Genomic DNA, 21425 nt, shown 5'->3' with positions numbered 1-21425 from the left:
GATTCTTCATTTAAGTCACGTTTTTATGACCTCCTGTTTTTTATGACCCTCTTTCTAAAGCTGTGGCTCTTTTTCACCATTTTTGCAAAATTTTTAAAAAACACAACCAACTTTGGCAGTGAAATTCACTAAGGGTGGAATGAAACATATCTTTGGGAGTAGGGCTGGATTGGGTTAAAGGAAGTAGTAGTATTCAGAATTTTTAAAATACTTTAATTTCTCTGCCATCGTTACTCAAAAGCAGTTGTTCTGAACACCATCTTGACGGATATGGAGCTAAATGTTAAACTGACCACCAGCTAACAAAATCCTAGATTAGCTACCACATTTGCATTTCAGCATTAGATAATGACCATGAAAAGCGGGACTTTTAAGTGAAGCACATGGTAAAACGGTATGTTTGCTATTAAGGGGTTCTAGTCCCGATGTTCCATAGACTTTATCACCCTCAACAAGATGTTCAACCACTCTGTCAAATTCTCACCTGTAAAATGAAGGGGCAGGGGTGGATTAGAGTGTCTCTAAGGTTTAATATTCTGAAATTATGGTATATTTCTCTCTCTGGCCACAGGACTCCAGGACCTCTTATTGTCTTCTCTTTTGGAACCAGAAGCCACCCTGTATGGGGCACCTGAATCTTGCCACTGACCTTCCTGTACCAGGCTCAATCTCTCTCTCTGACCCTCTCATCATTTAAGGTAAATGGATGGATGCACCGTAGCTGTTGTGGCTCTGTTGTGTTTTTCATGCTCAATTCCACATTCGTGTCACTGTCAGGCTTCTTGACACATGAGAGAAAGGAATCTTCCACAACTCTTGGCTAAACAGAGGACCACTCTCTGCATGAGTGTAGAGGAGGATTAGACTGGGTATGTGGCAGCCCCTTTACTTACTGTAGTAATTAATGCTCTAAATGAAAATTTGAGTTTCCTGAAATCACCATGGTTTTTTTTTTTTGGTGGGGGGAGGAGGTCTATACTTTTGCCATTTGTTTTTAAGGTTGATTAATACTCTTTCTCACTTCCAGGCCTCTTTAACTGTTTTTCCTCTGCTTAGAATGCATCCCCCCAAGTTTTCATATAGCTAGTTCTTTTCTTATCCTTCCCAGCTGCACCAGGGAAACATTCACTGGTACATCCCTTTGGGAGATACTATATCAGACTCCATCAGCATCTATTTCAACCTTCTACTGGTGAGCCTTCATTTTTTTGAAGAGTTTAGAAAACTCAAAAATATACTTCTCTGCTCCCTTTACGGCCAGGGTTCCAGCTTAGTTTTGGTTTCTTCAGTGAACTACAGGCATACTTTGTTTTACTGCATTTTGCAGACATTGTGTTTGTCTGTTTTTTTAAACAGTTGAAGATTAATGGCAACCCTGCATCGAGAAATCTGTCAGCACCATTTTTTTCCTACAGCATCTGCTCTCTTCATGTCTCTGTGTCACATTTTGGTAATTTTCACAATATTTCAAACTTTCCCATTATTATTCTATGTGTTATAATGATCTGTGATAAGTGATCTTTGATATTACTACTGTAATTGCTTTGGGGTACCACAAACTGTGCTCACATAAGATGGTAAACTTAGTCGGTAAATGTGGTATGTGTTCTGACTGCTTCACCAGCCCGCTGTTCCACCATCTCTCTCTCTCTCCGTCTCCTCAGGCCTCCCTATTCCCTGAGACACAACAATATTGAAATGAGGTCAATTAATAACCCTGCAGTGCCTTCTAAGTGTTCAAGTGAAAGGATGAGCTGCCCATCTCTCACTTGAATCGAAAAGTAGAAATGATTAAGCTTAGTGAGCAAGGTATGTCAAAAGCCACGGTAGGCCAAAAGCTAGGCCTCATGCTCTAGTTAGCCAAGTTGAGAATGAAAAGGAAAAAATTCTTGAAAGAAGGTAAAAGTGCTACTCCTGCGAAGGCACAAATGATAAGAAAGTGAAATAGCCTTCTTGTTGATTTGGAGAAAGCGTTAGTAGTCTGGATGGAAGATCAAACCAGCCACAACATTACCTTAAATCAAAGCCTAATCCCAGAGCAAGACCTTAACTCTCTTCAGATCTGTGAAGGCTGAGAGAGGTGAAGAAGCTGCAGAAGAAAAGTCTGAAGCTGGCAGAGGTTGGCTCATGAGGTTTAAAGAAAGAAAATTCTTCATAACATCAAGTGCAAGGTGAAGCAGCAAGTGCTGATGTGGAAGCTGCAGGAAGTTCTCCAGAAGATCTAGTGAAGATAATTAATGAAGGTGGCTACACTAAACAACAGGTTTCCAATAGAGAGGAAGCACCTTCTACTGGAAGAAGATGCCATCTAGGACTTTCACAGCTAGAGACAAGTTATTTGCAAATATCTTCTTCCATTCAGTAGGCTGCCTTTCTGTTTTGGTTTTGTTATGTAAAACTGTTCTTGTTTGATATAGTCCCATTTGTTTATTTTTGCTTTTGTTGCCCTTGCCTGAGGAGACAGATGATGTCAGAGTTTATTGACTATGTTTTCTTCTAAGAGTCTTATGGTTTCCACTATGACCTTTAAGTCTTTAATCCATTTTGAGTTTATTTTTGTATATAGTATAAGTGGCCCATTTTCATTCTTTTGCACGTAGCTGTCCAGTTTTCTCAACACCATTTACTGAAGAGACTGTCTTTTAACCGTTGTATATTCTTACCTTCTTTGTTGAAGACCAATTAACCATAGGTCAATACATTGATTGACCTCCTGACCTCAAACCTCCTGACCACAGATTTCTGCACTCTTTAGTCAGTTGCATTGGTCTATGTGACTGTTTTTGTGCCAGTAGTAAACTGTTTTGATTACTCAGCTTTGTAGTATAGTCTGAAAACAGCAAGAGTGATTCCTCCAGCTTTGCTCTTCCTTCTCAAGGTTGCTTTGGTTATTGGGGGGCTTTTGTGGTACCATGCAAATGTTAGAATTAGTTGTTTGAGTTCTGTAAAAAATGCCATTGGGGGTGACTGGGTGCCTCAGTCAGTTAAGTGTCCGACTCTTTCACTCATTTCTAGGAATTTTTTTCTTTCCTCTTTGATTTGTTCACTGACCCATTGGTTGTTTAGTAGCATATTGTGTAGCCTCCATGTGTCTGTATTTTTTCCACTTTTCTTCTTGTAATTCATTTCTAGTTCATACAGTTGTGGTTGGAAAAGACACTTGATAACCCTCTTGTTGGAGTGATCCCTTCATCATTATGTCATGCCTTTCTTTTTCTTGTTACAATCTTTGTTTTAAAGTCTATTTTGCTTTTTTTTTTTTTTTTTGCTTCTATCTGCATGAAATATCTTTTTCCATTCCTTCATTTTCACTCTATGTGTGCTTTTATTTTTTTAGAGAGAAAGAGCAGGGGAGGGGGCAGAGGGACAGAGAGAGAATCTTAAGCAGGCTCCACGTTCAGCAGAGAGCCTGATGCAGGGCTCAATCTCACCACCTTGGGATCATGACCTGAGCTGAAATCAAGACTTGAAATGCTCAACTGTTTGAGCCATCCAGGCACCCCTATCTGTGTTTTTACATCTCAAGTGAGTCTCTGTAGGTAATGTATAAGTTGGTCTTTTTTTTTTTTAACCTATTCAGCCACCCTATTTCTTTTGATGGGAGCATTTAGTCTATTTACATTTAATTACTGACAGATATGTAGATATGTACTTATTGCCATTTTGTTGATTGTTTTCTGGTTGTTTTTGTAGTTCTCTGTTTTTTTTCTCTTGCTTTCTTCCCATATGATTTTGTGACTGTCTTTAGGGTTATGTTTTTATTCCTTACTCTCAATTTTTTGTATATCTATTGTAGGGATTTCATTTGTGGTTACCATAAAGTTCATATATAACTTCCTAGGTATATACCAGTCTGTATTAAGTTGATGGTCACTAAAGTTCAAGCACATTCTAAAGCATTAGATTTTCACTCTCCCCAATACATTTTTTGACATCATATTTTACACATATTTTGTGTATTCTTTGAATAATTATTGTAGATATAGAAAATTTTTATTACTTTTGTCTTTTAAACCCCATAATAGTTATATAAGTTGTTGACCTAGTACCTTTACTATATCTTTACCTATACCAGTGAGATTTTTTTTCTTTAATAATTTTCTTATTGCTAATTATGGCTTTTCCTTTTCCATTTAATGAAGTATCTTTTAAAGTTTCTTGTAAGGTCAGTTTAGTGGTGATAAACTCCTTTAGCTTCTGCTTATTGAGGAATCTCCTTATCTCGCCTTCAATGCTGAATGATAACCTTGCCAGGTAGAATATTATTGTTGTTGTTGTTTTCCTTTCAGCAGTTTGAATATATCATACCACTCCCTCTGGCGTATAAAGTTTCTGCTGAAATATCAGCTGATAATTTTATAGGGGCTCCCTTGTATGTAACTAGTTGTTTTTCTCTTGCTGCTTTTAAAATTATCTCTTTATATTTAACTTCAGACATCTTGATTATAATGTGTCTTGGTATGGGTATCTTTGGGTTCATCTTTTTGGGGCTCTCTGTGCTTCCTGGAGTTGAGTGTTTTCTTCCTTCACCAGGTTAGGGAAGTTTTGTGGCATTATTTCTTCAAGCAGGTTTTCTGTCCCTCTCTCTCTCTCTTCGCCTTCTGGAACCCCTATAATGTGAGTGTTAGTATGCTTAATGTTGTCCCTTAAACTATTGTCACTTTTAAAAATTTTCTTTTCTTTTGGTTCTCATTGGGTGATTCTCCCCTACCCCTACCCTAATCTTAGAGAATCTGTACTTCTGCATCTGCTGTTGATTCTAGCTTTTCATTTCAGTTATTGTATTCTTCAGCTGATTGGCTCTCTTTTGTATTTTCTATCTCTCTGTTGAAGTTCTCATTGTATTCAACCATTCTTCTCCCAAGATCAATAAGCATCATTATGACCATTTCTTTGAACTTTTTATCTGGTGGATTGTTCATTTCATTTATTTGTTCTCTGCAGTTTTGTCTTGTTCTTTCATTTGGAACATATTTTTCTGTCTCTTCATTTTGCCCCCTGACTCTCTGTGTTTGCTTCTATATATTGAGTAGATCAGTTATGTCTCCTTGTCTCAAAGGAGTAGCTCTATATAGAAACTATCCTGTGGGGCCCTGTCGTGGAAACTCTCTTGGTTACCCATCCCACCCAACACCACCCTCTGGGTGTGGCAGGGTGGAGGGCCAATCACTGGTTGTGGTGGGGTGAGGTTACCTGGGGCAGTGCCACTGTCACCAAGGCCACCCATCAGGTGTGGTGGGGCAGACAGCCACTTGAGAGGAGCACTGGCCAGAGCTGGTGGGTTGGGTGAGGCAATTTTCAGGGAAATGCCAGGGTAGGGCAAGCAGTGCTAGCACTGTAGATGGATAGTGTCAGAAACAGCACCTGCTAGGTAGGGCAGCTACTCAGGACAAGTAGGTAGAAGAGGAGTGAAAAAGAAAATGGCATTCACAGTACTTCTATCCCTGGATAAAGTTCCAACAGATCCCAAATTAGTTCTGTGCCCTAAATTTAGTCAATTAAATTAGTCAATGAATCTCATTCACATGTAACACAGGTACTTTTCAAATTCTTGCCTCTGCTCTGGGACTCAGAGCAAGTGAGACTGTGCACATGCCCTTTATGAGTGGAGTCTTGATTTCCTGCTGTCTTCTGGCTCTCCTGGACTTAAGCCCCACTGGTTTTCAAAGCCAGATGTTATGGGAGCTCATCTTCCCAGTGCAGGTTTCCTGGGTCAGAGAACCCAATGTGAGTACTGGATCCCTGTTCCTCAGAGAGGGCCTTTGCAGTCATGATATCCTCCCATTTGTTGCCATGCTGGGGAGGTGTGAGTCCTGAGTTTAGTAGACTGTCTCTGCCTGTTTGCCACTCCTGGTCATCTTGATGCGACTATTTCTTTATATCCTTAGTTATGTAAAATCTTAGGTCTGCTAGTCTTCAAGTTGTTCTTGGAGATAGTTGTTTTTAAACAAAAACAATTTTTTAACATTTCTTTTTTGAGAGACAGAATGTGAGCGGGAGAAGGGCAGAGAGAGGGAGTCACAGATTCCAAAGTGGGCTTCTGGCTCTGAGCTGTCAGCACAGAGCCTGACATGGGGATTGAGCTCACAAACCATGAGATCATGACCTGAGCCGAAGTCAGACGCTTAATCGACTGAGCCACCCAGGCACCCTGATAAGTTGTTTTATATGTAGTTGTAGTTTTGGTGTGTCCATGGGAGGCAGTGAGCTCTGGATCTTAACTGCAAATCTAAACATTCTATTTCTTGAAGCATTAATGTAGCCAAAACCTAGATTCAATCTTACCTTGCAGGTTGCTGAATTACAGTGTAGTATGAAATCACAGACTTGCCACATCTCTTATGTGAATTACTACATATACCTCAGACCATTCTAGATATTCTAGAATGTCTCTATATTATATAATTTCACAATGCCCTACACTTTAAAGTTATAGCCTTTTTTCTGATTATAATCATATAATATTGTATAATTATGTTATACATACAGTCCTTCACTATTCAAGTTCGAAGAGGGTAGAGACTTATTTATTGTTATGTGGAGCCCACATAGAGTAGAAGGTAAATATAAATGTGTGAATGAAAATCTTTTTGATATCATCAAGCACCTAACCAGTTCTCCATAATATTTAGTTTAATTTAATTTAATTTGGCAAAGAGTTATAATACAAATGTTAACATTAATAATGAACCATGCTGTGTCAGAAACAACAGATATATTATAGAATATGCTTTCTTACCCTATAGTTCAATTATGAATTTTATTTGCTTTAAAAATTTTTAAGTATAGTTGAATTCTTTTCGTCTGCACAATAAATATTTCATTACTATAGTTTTTTAACAATCAGCTTCAGCTTGTCTTAAGTCTCATTAAAGTTTGATTCATTCACTTCCAAGAACACTGGAAACTCATGATGGGAAAGCGATGACCAATATCCTAGCAACTCTGGCAAGAAGTTACTCAAAATGGTCAATTCTAGATTACTGCCCTCGAGTAGAAAACTGGTTAAACTTTAAACAAAGGTTTACACTTGTTCTTACAACACATGGTACATTTTTCTTCCAGATAGTCCACCTACCTCTTCCACTTAGACTAATTTAAAAAATGAGTGTACACTTCATTGAAGTGCACATTATTAGAAGGGCTCAGGCAAAAAGACTTGGAACATGACAAGGTACATCAAAATCTTGATGCTGCTACTACTAGACTGAGAACTGATTTTCCTCCCACTGTTACCACTACTAACAACTAATACTTCCTGGGCACATAGGTACCAGGAACTGCAGTCACAACTCTGCAGGGTAAATTCTTCTATTATCCTCTTTTTATACATAAAGAATCTGAGACACAGAGAAGTCACAGATTTGCCTGAGATCATGGAGCTGGAAGTTGAACCTGGTTTCTCTCTAGCCCTAGGCTTCTTTATGTATTTCATCAACTATTAAGTTGTTTTTAGTTTCATAATCATTTTAAGAAGAAAGAAAGCAAAATCTTATTGGATACTGAAGGAGTTTAGGTTATGTTATTTCAGGCTAGATTATAGGCTCTCTAAAACTCTAGATTTTCCAGAATCTACTGAATGATTCATTCACTCACTTAACAAGATATGTAAACCAGGTTTTTGTTCAGCAATCACTAGATGGTAGCTATGATGATGACGACTCAAGAACTAATAGCCTGATGGAGAGGATAGGCACATAAATAATTGAAATACATAGTTTTTAAAGTTTAATGACACAAGGATGTTAGTAGTTTGCACATGCTCCCTAATAACACAACGATAGATAATGAAAATACATACTTAACTACTTTTTTTAGTCACTTGTGATGGTTAACTTTATGTCTCACTTGGCTAGACACACTAAACACTATTTCTGTGTATGTCTGTGAAAGTATTTCTGTATTTCTGGATGAGATGAGCACTGAATCAGTGGACTCAGTAGACTTCCCTCTTCATTGTGGGTGGACATCATGCATCTGTCCAAGGCCTGAATAGAACAAAAGGTAGAGGAAGGAAGAACATGCCTTTTTTGCTTCCTATGAAGCTGGAATATCTCATCTTATCTTCTCAGGCCCTTGGACTTGGATTTCAAGCATCAGCTCCTCTGTTCTCAGGCCTTTAGACTCAAACTGAATTATACCACTGGTTTTCCTGGGTCTCCAACCTTGCAGACATAACACTGCTGGAATTCTCAGCCCCCATAACCGTGTGAGCCAATTCTTCAGAATAAATCTCTCTCCTACTAGTTCTGTTTCCCTGGAGAACCTGAATATAGTCATCTATTTTTCTAAAGTCAAAGACAACCAACGGAATGGGAAAGGATATTTGTAAATGACATATTGGACAAAGGGCTAGTATGCAAAATCTATAAAGAACTCACCAAACTCCACACCTGAAAAAAAAATAATCCAGTGAAGAAATGGGCAGAAAACATGAATAGACACTTCTCTAAAGAAAACATCCGGATGGCCAACAGGCACATGAAAAGATGCTCAACGTCACTCCTCATCAGGGAAATACAAATCAAAACCACTCACACCAGTCGAGTGGCTAAAATGAACAAATCAGGAGACTATAGATGCTGGCGAGGATGTGGAGAAATGGGAACCCTCTTGCACTGTTGGTGGGAATGCAAACTGGTGCAGCTGCTCTGGAAAACAGTGTGGAGGTTCCTCAAAAAATTAAAAATAGACCTACCCTATGACCCAGCAGTAGCACTGCTAGGAATTTACCCAAGGGATACAGGAGTACTGATGCACAGGGGCGCTTGTACCCCAATGTTTATAGCAGCACTCTCAACAATAGCCAAATTATGGAAAGAGCCTAAATGTCCCTCAACTGATGAATGGATAAAGAAGTTGTGGTTTATATATACAATGGAAAGCCACTTGGCAATGAGAAAGAATGAAATCCGGCCTTTTGTAGCAACGTGGATGGAACTGGACAGTGTTAGGCTAAGTGAAATAAGTCAGACAGAGAAAGACAGATACCATATGTTTTCACTCTTATGTGGATCCTGAGAAACTTAACAGAAGACCATGGGGGAGGGGAAGGGGAAAAAAAAAAGAGAGGGAGGGAGGCAAACCATAAGAGACTCTTAAAAACTGAGAATAAACTGAGGGTTGATGGGGGGGTGGGAGGGAGGGGAAGTGGGTATGCACATTGAGGAGGGCACCTGTTGGGCTGAGCACTGGGTGTTGTATGGAAACCAATTTGACAATAAATTTCATATTAAAATAAATAAATAAAGTCAAAGAGAATCTATCCTGAACTTTATATAAGACAAACAACCTTTTTTTTTTTTTTTAAATTCAACTGTTTCTCATTATGAAGGCCTCTACACAAGTGTAGAGGGTGGGTGCCTCTTTGTTTACTTAATAGAGAAATAAAACTTTATAGGAAATAATCTATTTGTAAAGTGTATAGTCTCCTTGAAACCCAAAAAGCACGTGTTCATGGAAAATAATATACTTGGGTAAGGTAAATAAAAGGATCATTTAAAAATTATTGAGTTTCTTATTTTGGGTGGATGCCTCATGAAAAAGGTTTATATTTAGCCTGTGGCAAAGTCTCTGGTCACCTCAGAAGAAAATAAAGACATGTGGCCAAATGGCTACACAACTTGCTCGACTGTATAACCTTAATACAAAAAAAGGTCACACTGCTATCAAAGGCATTCTACCCGCCTTAGGTCTGAAGTATCAAATCTCAAGAGCTAAAATAAAAATTACAAAATAACTCCTAACTGCCAACTGTTACGGCAAGGCTCCGTTATTCAGAAAGTCATTTCTTAAAATAAGTTTGAAAAGAAGAGCAGACACTGAACTTGGCCATCCATAAAATGTCAAATTCTTCCAATTAGCTTCAGTATTGTATAAAGGCATTTTGTTACATTACTCCTGACGTTTATTCATTATAAATGTTAGGATGAAAAGAGGTTTTCCTCAATGATCAATTATTGAAGGAAACTATTTTCAGGCATAAAATTAATGTAAGATATCTCATGGGTTCATTGGTAGCTACAAGCAGAGAGCCTCAGTTAGGTGTTTTAAGCCCTATCAGTCCCTGATCACTACCCCCACCTATTGGGGCACCATTTTATGCGGAGCAGTTTGTTTCTAGGTCTTTGAATAAAGCCAGTTTGACAGCCATCACATTATACTTTACAGAAGGCTAATGTCTCTCTTCCCTACTTCTAACATGCACAGAAAACATGTTTTTAAAGAAAAAATCCATACCACTTACAAGCCTGTTAGAATTTATCTTTCTCTAAGAGGGAAGTGAATCCACATACACATGAAAAAGAAATCTTACTTATACAAAGGGAAGTAAATAACCAACTTAGTATGTGGAACCGAATCTTACAGAGAATAAAGAAGTGAATAAGGCACAGCACGGCTGGATTAGCATATTTTCTTCAATAACGATATCAACATGTTTTATGATTTTTCCTTCTTTCTAACATTATATAAATGTGACTATTTATTTATTTATTTTCAAATGTTTTTATTTACTTTTGAGAGAGAAAGCATGAACTGGGGAGGGGTGGAGAGATTGGGGGGCGGAGGATCCGAAGTGGGCTCTGCAGAGAGCAATGAGTCTGACACAGGGCTCGAACTCCACGAACTGTGAGATCATGACCTGAGCCAAAGTTGGATGCTCAACCAACTGAGCCACCCAGGTGTCCCTAAATGTCATCTTTTAAATCTCAATGGCAAAGAGGCACAGAATATAAAAACTAATGAGCATACAGTTTTCAAAACCATGCAAAGATGGCACATGCTAATGTCAAGATTCTGATAATATGTACATATGCTTATAAGTAAAACTCTCAGGGTAAATTTATGACTAAATGAGGAATTAGTCTGGTTAACATCTATTTAGTATATAAGAAGCTGAAGAATGGTGCCACTATATTCTGGAGCTAAGATTACCATTGGAAGTAATGTACTAGTGAATTCAAAGCAGAAAAGATAAGATTAGCTTGCCGAAGGAAAGCAGGAAGAATCAAACAGAATTTACTAAGTCTTGCCAATGTGGAAAAGACACAGCCCAGTTAATGTTATAGACATCTATAAAAACGAATGTATCAACGGATGGTATACAGGAAGTCCAAAGGACCCAGACGGTTTCAGGGTCATTCTAGCACTGTTTGAGGAAGAATGTGCCTTCCTGGATGCCGTAGGTTACTACAGTTCAGCGACACTGGTTATCAAGATCATAACATCAACTCTTTGTTATTATTGGCTCAAAATTTTCTATTTATAATTTGACTATCCATATATAGATTTTCTCAAAAAGTGGGGAATGTGATGATCATCTTGATACAAGGAATTAGATCTATACTCTACCACTGACTTGGGCATCAGGGATTTGAGTCAGGAACATGGCTCTGCCCTTTGCTGCTGTCACCTGCAGCAGGAACACACTCCTGATCAAGAAAGTTCACATGACGTTTCTGGCTCTGAAAGATTAAGGTCAAGATGAAGTAAATTCTGTTCTAGGAAATCCTGCCTGAGAGGTCAGCTTCTCCCTATCTCACTATTTTGATGCAGAAACCTTTCAGGATCACAAAAGGGTGAGTTTGCTTTTATATACATTACATATGATTCAGAAATTGCTATAAAGCAGAAGCTATAGAGATAAACTGAATAAGCAGTGACCCCAGGACAAAACTGAGCTTATTTCAAAAAACTAAACTCTAATACATATTTACTCACTACTCTTCTAACAAAAGAGGAAAGCAGAAAAGGAAACCAGTCAATCAAATACTCAGTTACTGGTAATAAATACTGATTTCATTCTGATATCTTAACTAATAATTTTCTAATAACCATTGCCAGGTAGCTGGGGTTCATTTATTTTTATCTCAACAACTTGTGACTAAGGATCATTAAAGATATATGGTAAAATGCTTAGTTTAAGGCCTTATTTCTGCTATACCCAATTTTAAGTCAAGAGAAATTAGATTAAAAACTCAAGTAAAACAAAGGGGAAAAAATAAGGATTTTGAGTTTCCTATCAACTTGGTTATACTTTTGTTATAATTAGAGAACTTTTCTGGAAACAGGCATAAATATTTGGTATACTTAAATATATTATTTAATTCTCTCCAGAACTAACTTGTAAAAATAAAAGTGAAGAAAACATTAGGCAGCTTTTCAATTTATTTTAGGTCTTAAATTGAGATAAATAATCAGATACACGACAAAGCAACTTTGGTAGTCGCTGGATGATGCAGACACCTGTGCAGTCGGGGCTGTAAAGGAATTTTTATTAGGCTGATGGAAAACCAGTATTGAATTCAGTTGCTGAATTTCAACCAATTTAAATAAATTAGCTGACCTATAAGTGACGTAACCCTAAATTTCCCAGTGCAGCTGCCAGAAATCTATTTTCCAAATGAAACAACAGATGGTTTTGAACAATACTGCAATATAGCAATTTTCAGTTATTCCAAAGCGTTTTTCTCTTGCTAAAATTATAAAAATAATTGAGAAAATAATTTTCAGATTTTTTCTGAAAGATTGCTATTTTCAAAGTGAAAGCAAAGTTTAATATCCTAGTGATGTTTTTAGCATTATCTTTAGAAATTGCTCTATTTGCTAGTTTTTATTTATCTAAAACAACACATGGCAGAGTGTAACCTTGCCCTCATTTTAGAACTAATTTAATACTCTTGCAGTGCTCGCAAGCACTTCAAGATGTATCTTTCCATGTGATAATGTCCAACTCACAGTATGCATTTAGTTAAAAACTTCATCATTCTGGAAGGATGAGACCAACAGGCCAATTAAGCCTGATGTGAAAGATATTTATAACCTATAAACCTCTGTAAATAATTGAAGAACTGTTCGTTTCTTCAAATACCGCCATGAACAAAATAAATAAAGTCCATCCCAAATGAGGCTAACCCCAAAAGAAGCTTAACCTTTCAGGTGAAACATCCCAAGTTCCTTAAACTGTTCTTGGCAAATAAATGACTCTGCTTTCTACTCACTGATTTAACTGAGAACACCTGTAAGTCCTCAGCCTTCCTTTTCCAGCTCATTACCTCTCCAGTGCCACACAGGGGAGTCTGGGCTTTGGATCTGGGCTGCCCAGAGTTAGTACTGGCACCATCACTTACGACCGGGGAGATCCCGAGCAGGACAACCTAAACCCTCTCAATCTCAAATTCCTCACATTCCACCTGCTAACCATACCGACCTGATGGGGCTGCTGTGGACTAAATACACTTAGTGAACACACACAAAGAACTTCCAACATGCCGTGTATGAGGTAAGTGCTCAATAAATGCAGCTATTCTTATTATTATTACTATCATCGCTTCCCTCTTGTCTCGCTCAATGCCTAGGCTGCTCCAAGGTCCAGATCTCTTCCCTGCCTTGCACTCCCTCATTGCCGTACCTTTGCCCTCCATCCAACAACATGCTGGTTCTCTTCCTTGTGAGTGAGCCTTGTGCACAACACAAAGCAAACCAAAACAAAAACATCAGCCAGCATCCTTAATAACTACTTTTCCACTCCTTGCTTTATACAAAACTTATCTTTTAAAACAAGTCTATATTCATTCCTCCGTTTTGTCACCATTTACTCTTAACTCTCGCGGTTTTACTCCTAAAGCTGCCGTCTGAACAATCACATGATCATAGAATGCAGCAGCCTTCCTCAGTCCCACTTCTCAACCTTCTACAACCAACAGGACCTCCTTCCTTTTTGAAACTTCTGCCTTCTGTGCCACTGCCCCATCCTAAATCTTCCTCCCTGTTTAATGACCACATCTGTACCTCAGCCAGGTTCTTTTCCCATTCCTTCCACAGAAACCCAGATTCCCAAAAGTTCTGCCTTCAGTCTTTCAGGCCCCTCTCCCAACCGCTCTACCCCCATGGGACTGCCCCAAACCGCAAGGCTGGACCTCCAAATCGCCACCTCTGTTCAGCCCCTCCCCACTCCAGTCCTGCCTTTCATGATTACTGAAGACGTCCATTGAGTCCTTCCACCAGCACCTCACACTTACCACGTTCTAAGTCAAATCTGCCAAGTTTTCCTTCTTAATATTTCCACTTTAGTTAATTCATGGCACCATCATTTTTTTAATGGTGGAGGTCAAAACATTTCAATCATCTTTAATCTTCTCTGTCCCTAACAGCTCATAACAGACAGCACAGTGGTTGTATGCATAGGCTCTGGAACTAGATAGACTGTGTGAGTGTGTATCCTGACTTCCCCTCTTTCTGCCAGTGTGACCTTGAGCAAGTCACTTGGCTTCTCTAACTTCAGTGTGGCCCTCATAATATAGCTGTGCAGTTTTCGTGAGAAAATGTAGGTAAGGCCACAGAGGGTTGGCATTTGGCCAGCTATGATGATGAGGACAATGAAAAAGAATCTCAGTGATCTGTTCACACCCTTCTCATTCTTTACAGACTCCTGTCACATCTCACATAGACCTCATCCGTGTTGTCTCAAGTAAATTTCAACTCAGAAGGCGAGCCTTTGCTGTAAATGTGTAAGTGCCTCAAATTTTCATTAATCTCAACCACGACCTAGAACATTTAACATTCTACTTACATTATCAGTGTGCTTTTTCTCTCATAGCATACTAAATAACGATGTAATAAGAATTCAGGAGCTGACCTTATTTGAACCCAATTTCAAGTAACATTCCATAGGCCATGTGGTCAGACATCAAAATCACTCTCAATTCTCAATAATGCAGAGCAGATTATTGATAACAAATTATAAAATCTTTGTTGTCGTTACCCTAACCAAACAACCACCTCACTGTCAGTCACCTGTTCACATTGTCCCCAGGAGCTGAAAAGTAAATTTAGTTTTGGCCTAAGAAAGATGTGACATTATTGAAAAAAAAATTCAGAATCATATAATGTACTACAAAGTCAGTATGTTATCTTTTGCTTTGGATCATCAGTGACTCTTTAGCCCTACAATAAAGTAGAACTGATTAAATATTTTTATGAATGTCCATCTAAATATTTACCACATTTAATTAAATGGGACCATTGCTGGGGTGCCTGGGTGGCTCAATCAGTTAAATGCCCAACTCTTGGTTTCGGCTCAGGTCATGATCTCATGGGATCTTCATGGGTTCTAGCTCTGCATTAAGCTCTGTTCTGATGGTGTGGAGCCTGCTTAGGATTCTCTCTCTCTCCCTCTCTCTTTGCCCCTTCCCTGCTCACTCTCTGTCTCTCAAAGTAAATAATAATAATACAATTAAAAAAATTGGGACCATTGCATTGGAAGTAGTTATCCTAAGAGAAGCATGTTTATGTATTAATTAAATGTCTGTAGTCAGTCACTTTTACAAAGAAAGAGAATTACCGCTAAGGATTGGAGCTCTCTTGTTTCTTCCTCTGCTGCTGAAGCGTGATACGACAGAACCTATAGGGTAAGAAACCAAAGAAAACAGGTTACCCAAGAGAAAACTACCAAATGTAGACTACAATCTCAAGCTCGAGATTCTGCTAAAACTTCCTGGAGAGAGAACTAGACACCTCAGAATGTCAAATCTTGTTTGCTGCTTTTCTTCAACAGAAAGAAAAATCCCAGATTTGACTCAATTGCTTGTTTCAGAAGACCAAAAGGTATACTCTCTCTGTGTTTAGAGAAAGTCTTGTCACTTTTATTCTGACACTGTTGATGTAATGAACACATTATTGATAAGCGATACTACTGGCTCAAAGTTGGCAGAAATTTATTTTGTGCTTTTTTCTTTTTGCACTGCTTTTTAGAAAATACTGACTTCAGTTATTTTTACTTGTGAGAATTACGAAAAAATCTTTTGCGTAAACTGACACTTAACATTGACATTTGGAAAGCAAGGAGTCTAGAAGAAGCTCTCAGGGGAGGGCTGTAACTACTCTAGAATTTCATAAAGAAAAATGGCATGGCTAGAACATGATGTCACACAGATCAAGACAGGCAGCGCTGCCCCATAAATCCATCCAGTAACATCTGGGGACGTGAGGCACTCAGTGAGGGGACAAGTGGGGCCTGGGACCCTGCTTTCAATACCTAACTAGTACACTTTCTCTTACCTAGTAGAGTTAAACAGACAGGCTTACTATTTTCTCATCACTCAACAGAAGAATCATTAATTCCCATATTCAAAAGTAATGACTTCAAAGTAATAGGATAATATTTTAGACATTCTTTTGAATCAGGGCAGTGGTCATATTTAAAACATCTACCGTATTTTTTAAAAAATATTTTTTAAAGTTCATCTTTGACAGAGACAACATAGATTTACTAAAAACCCCAAAGATATTAGCAGGATTGATAAAAAGGTAAGCCATTTTCAGACTTAAATTGATACAGGAATAACATACCATTCTAAGTTTTAAAAAATAAATTTTGTCACACTGGAGATAATAATAACACCTTACTCATACGGTTGTAATGATTAATTTTGTTAATACAGGCCTACCTCTGAGATATAGCGGGTTTATTTCCAGACTATTGCAATAAAGCCAATATTGTAATAAAGGGAGTCAAATGAACTTTTTGGTTTCCCAGTGTACATAAAAATTATGCTGACACTATGCTATAGTCTATTAAGTGTGCAATAGCATTGCTTCTAAAAAAATATATGATACCTTATTTCAAAAACACTTTATTGCTAAAAAAATGGAACCCATCACCTGAGTTTTCAGCAGGCCCTAATGACTGATCACAGATTAGCATAACAAATATAATAATAATGAAAAAGCTTGAACTATTGTAAGAATTATCAAAATGTGACACAGAGACATGAAGTGGGCAAATGCTGTTGGAAAAATGATGCTGACAGATTTGCTCAACATAGGGTTGCTACAAACCTTTAATTTGTAAAAAATGCAGTATCTGTGACAAGCAATAAAACAAAGCACAATAAAATGAGGTATGTCTATACACGTGAGCATCAGAACACAGAGTAAACATTTGGCAAAGGTTAGCTATTATTATTGTTGTTTTGTTGGTCATTATAATGACCATGGCTTCCAGGTCAAAATAATTCACTGTCCTAAGAAAACCTGAGGGATTGGTGTCCCTAGCTTTTATACAATGCCTTGTAAGGAAAGGAAAATCTTTTTCAAGGTTAAACTTGTGAGCATCGATAGGACTTCCCATAATGAACTGAAATAAAATAAATGTTTAGACTAAGTAAAAGCCTAATTACTCATATATTTAACTGAAGTAAAACTATAGTGTTAAAATAGAAATAAATCTCAATCAGGAAAATACTCGAAGATTTTGAACAAAATTATATAATGTCTGGGATTTGCTTCAAAATAATCAATGGATTAAAGTGGAAGAGTGCAGAGCAGTGAGCAAGTGTATGAATGAAATGATATTGGCCAGGGGTCAATAATTATTAAAGATGGCTAATGAGTACATGGGCACTCACTAAGCTATTCTTAGTATACTTCTGTATATGCTTGCAATTTTCCATAATAAAACATTTTTACAAGAGATAATTTCTAATTGATAGCTGGCTTAGATTCAATTCAATGCAAAACCAAGGGAACTATAAAAAATTTGATTAAAAATATATGTATATACACACATGCACACATGTATACATACATATGTATATATGTGTGACACTATATGTACATATATGTATGTGTATAGATGTAATTTGAGGTATATGTGTGCATATATATATACACACATACATATATTTGTGTGTATATATATATATATATATATATATATATATGCACCTATACCTACGTGTGTGTATTTCAAAAAAAGATTTCCACTGGCTTATAATCCAAGGTCTCTTATATAATACCATGGCAAAACTATTCATGTTATATATTCATCATTACTAATACTATCTTGGTTGTTAGTAAATTTTTACTTATATATCTTTCTAGCTATTTAGGTTAGGAACTTATTAGAGGATTGGAGGAAACGTTAGTTTCTAAACATGGATTCCCACTGATCTCAATTACATAGGAGTAGGCAAATATTCAAACATACTTCACGCCACTGTATGAATAAGTAGAGACGTTTGCCCTTTTGAAGTCTATTTCCTTAAACTGGGTCTCTGATGTAAGAAATTTCTGGGTTATGCAAAGTGAACATTTTCAGGCAGTTAGTGAAATACACCTGGAAAGGGCTGGCCCCACTTGGGTAGGGTAATCCTCCTCGGGAGGGAGCCTGCCGAAGGTCAGTGCCCCAGGCCAGTGGGTCACAAGCTGCCTGCACATTCAGAATCACCTTGGGGGAAGCTCTGGAATAATGTAGATTCCCAGGCTCTACCCAAGACTTATGAATCAGGGTATTCAGAAGTGGGATCCATACATCTGTAATCTGAAAGAGTTTCCCTTTTCCTCACTTCTGGTTCTCTGAGTGCTTAGGGTTTCTATTTTTGTCTTTCAAAATGTATGAGTACAGCTGTTCACCAGGGGACAGGGATGCTCAGGCACTGGAGCTCGGACAGACAGGCTGCACGGGCAGCAGACATCTGTGTGAATGCATTCTTAAGGTCAGAAGAGTGAAGGGACGAACAGCCTGAGTTTTGGTTTGGTCATGAGACCTTTGATTAGTCTCTAAAATATTCTGGGTCTCCGTTTCCTTAGCTGTTTCCATGAGGAACTAAGGATTCAGTCTGATTCTCGTGAGGAGACGCTGCTATAACACACAGACCCCACGAGTTGTTTTGGCAGGAAAGGCAGAAACTGAGTGTGGCTGCAGAGACCGAGAGTCCCACAGTTGTCAGCCCACCTCCAGTGTGACCATTTGCTTGGCCATGGCTCTCTCCACTGCTTCATACATCTGTGTGTTCTGGATCCCCAAGCCACAAAAGATGACAAAAGCCTCCAGAAACTGTTCGTCATTTCGGTTGAAAGGCTTAACCTTGCCAGTATTCTCCTCCATCTTATTTACAAGTTGGCAAACCCCTATAACAATCCAAGAAATTGAGTAAACATTATTATTAATTATTATACGTTTTATTGACTTGAACACCCAGCCCCCGCAAAAAAAGATTATCTTATGCTTTTATGAGTGCTTGGAATCTATCTCCAAAGAAGCAAACGGATCCTCACAAATATAAAAGCTAGAAAAGTAAACCGAGTTAATTTACATGAGAACTTGTTTCACACAGTATGTTGCCTGCGTTCAAAAAAATCCTAGAGTACTATTTTCTTCCAGACGCGGTCACGAATTTTAGATCAGCTGAGTCCCCAAAGACAATTTGTCCTTTGGAAACTAATTGGATTTTTGTACATTTGCCAAGAGAACAATTTTAATGCACATCAGAATTTTGGGTCACACAGATTGCCTTTCCTTACTGAGAAACCAGAAGTTAAAAACTACAGTAACATACAAAATAGAACGTAGAAAACAGGTTAATTCACATAGACCATCTCAAATTTCAAATAAGTACCTCTGTATCCAGGAGAATCATACTTGCAGACAACTTTTGATACTACAAATAAATGCAAATAAAAATGACCATTTAGAAATAAAGGCAGAACTAATCTTTGAAGAAAATCATAACCTCCCAAGTCCTGGCTTCTCTTAGAAAGTCAAACATATAGGGGCACCTGAATGGCTCAGTCAGCTGAGCCTTCGACTTTTGCTCAGGTTATGATTTCAAGGTTCATGTGTTTGAGCCTTATATCGAGCTCTGTGCCTGGAGCCTGCTATGGATTCTGTCTTCCTCTCTCTGCCCTTCCCCGACTCATGCTCTGTGTCTCTGTCCCTCAAAAATAAATGGTTAAAAAATTAAAAAAGAAAAAGAAGTCAAACATGTAGTCAATATAAATGGAAAATTACATCAACATTGTAAGTCTTTACTGAACTACTTCAATGGGATTCTGAGCCAGTGGCCTCTCTTTGAGGAGTTCAGTGACCTCCTACCTCTGGGTAAAACAAAGTGTTAAGTCCTTATTTCTTCCGTCTCTAAATATTTAATACCAGAGTTCCAGTGTGTGCCCACCATGGGATACGTACTATGCTAAATGCTTCAGTACACACACAATCTCTGGGCCTTAAAATTTACACTGCAAAGTAGATATGACCATCCCCATTTTACAGATGAAAAAACTGAGTCTCAGAAAAGTTAAGTCATTTGCTCAAGGCCACTAGTTTCTATGCTCACGTCTAAAATTCAAAGCCCGGCTCTGCCTAGTCCCAAAGAGCACTTTTTACCACAGTCCTCTGCTCTGTGCTCTTTGACCTCCTTGAGATCACTGCTGGTGGTTCCCTGACTGTATCTTCTTGCTCACAACGTTGCCTGTGCTTTTCCACCCGCCTCCACTGCTCCCCACTGCTTTCCTTCCGATTAGCCAGCTGACACTCACATCTCCTTCACAGTAGCTCCTGGAGGCCTCCCACCTCCCAGGTGAGGCAGGCACTACTCTTTTCTATGCCCTTAATCCATTGCTTGGTGTATCACAGCCGATTTCATTTCTGTCCCTCTTTCTAGGCTGTAGAGATTTCTGGCCTTAGAGATTTTATTTTCTCAGATCCACTTCCTCAGTTAGCAAAATGCCTGGCATATAGCAGGAACTCGAAAAATGTTTACTGAGTTAATGAAAGAATGCAGGACTGCAGCTCTCACCCAAACTACTTTCCCATGAAGACTAGAGTGTGTTATCAGTTACTTTTCCCAGAGCACAAAAGGATTTCATAGAGTCCACAATGATCCATGGTTGCACATTAAGTCCTGTTATCGCCATTGATGTGCAATTTATTCTTAGCCCTGCAAATTCACTGTACTCTCATTTTTGCTCATTCTGGTTTGTTTGTGGGAGTTTTTCTACTTTAGACAGTAAAGACATCCTTATCTGTCTCTTAGCACTGCAGGGAATACTTCTCTAACACTTATTCCACTATCAAGGAATACTTCAAGTGAAACATAATGAATTTGGACACTGCAAGAAAAATAGCATTCTCTTAAAAGAACACGTCCCGTATATGGTACAATGCAAGGGTTTGGTCCTCCAACCTTTGTGAATCCCCAAATTATAAACGTGGAACTGTTTATCTAGGTGCTGGCTGTCTCCCAAATCACATTTTCTTGAGAGTCACATGCCTCCTGCTTTATCCTCACATCACAACGTAACTGCCTTTCAATTTCTACTAAAGTTGTCTCCTGCTTGGCTGGCCACTTTCCATAAACAAGATTTCTCTTTTTACCAGTTTATAAGAATTACTGTATGTGTGGAAAGGAAACGACAACAGGAAGGGGTTGAGATGTGGGTATCAGGCAAGCTGCTGGGCTTATGACCTAGCTAAGTAACTCTCCGGGACGTCAGTTCAAATCTATGCCTTAGTCAGAAGTCAATGAATGTGCATTAAGAAGTATTAATTAATTCATCTGGAATTCAAAGGTATAGAAATGAATGTCACATGTACAAACATCAAAAGCTGGCTGTACCAACCACAGCTCAGAGCGGAACAGCTA

At 38.4% G+C, this 21425-nt stretch overlaps 1 protein-coding gene across 5 annotated transcripts in view; it reads right to left on the bottom strand.

Annotated features, from left to right (window-relative positions):
* PDE5A (phosphodiesterase 5A) overlaps window positions 1-21425 on the bottom strand; it is a 142509-nt gene that overhangs the window by 41182 nt on the left and 79902 nt on the right. For all 5 annotated transcript variants that reach the window (XM_058721503.1, XM_058721505.1, XM_058721500.1 and 2 more), the window contains exons 10-11: window positions 18737-18912; window positions 15344-15403 (exon numbers count right to left, since the gene is read on the bottom strand). In XM_058721503.1, coding sequence (XP_058577486.1) covers window positions 15344-15403; window positions 18737-18912 — 236 coding nt within the window. The remainder of the gene's footprint in view (window positions 1-15343; window positions 15404-18736; window positions 18913-21425) is intronic.

This window comes from Neofelis nebulosa, chromosome 3 (genome assembly GCF_028018385.1).
Source record: "Neofelis nebulosa isolate mNeoNeb1 chromosome 3, mNeoNeb1.pri, whole genome shotgun sequence".
Lineage (NCBI taxonomy): Eukaryota > Metazoa > Chordata > Mammalia > Carnivora > Felidae > Neofelis > Neofelis nebulosa.
This window is presented reverse-complemented; position numbering and strand designations above follow the sequence as displayed.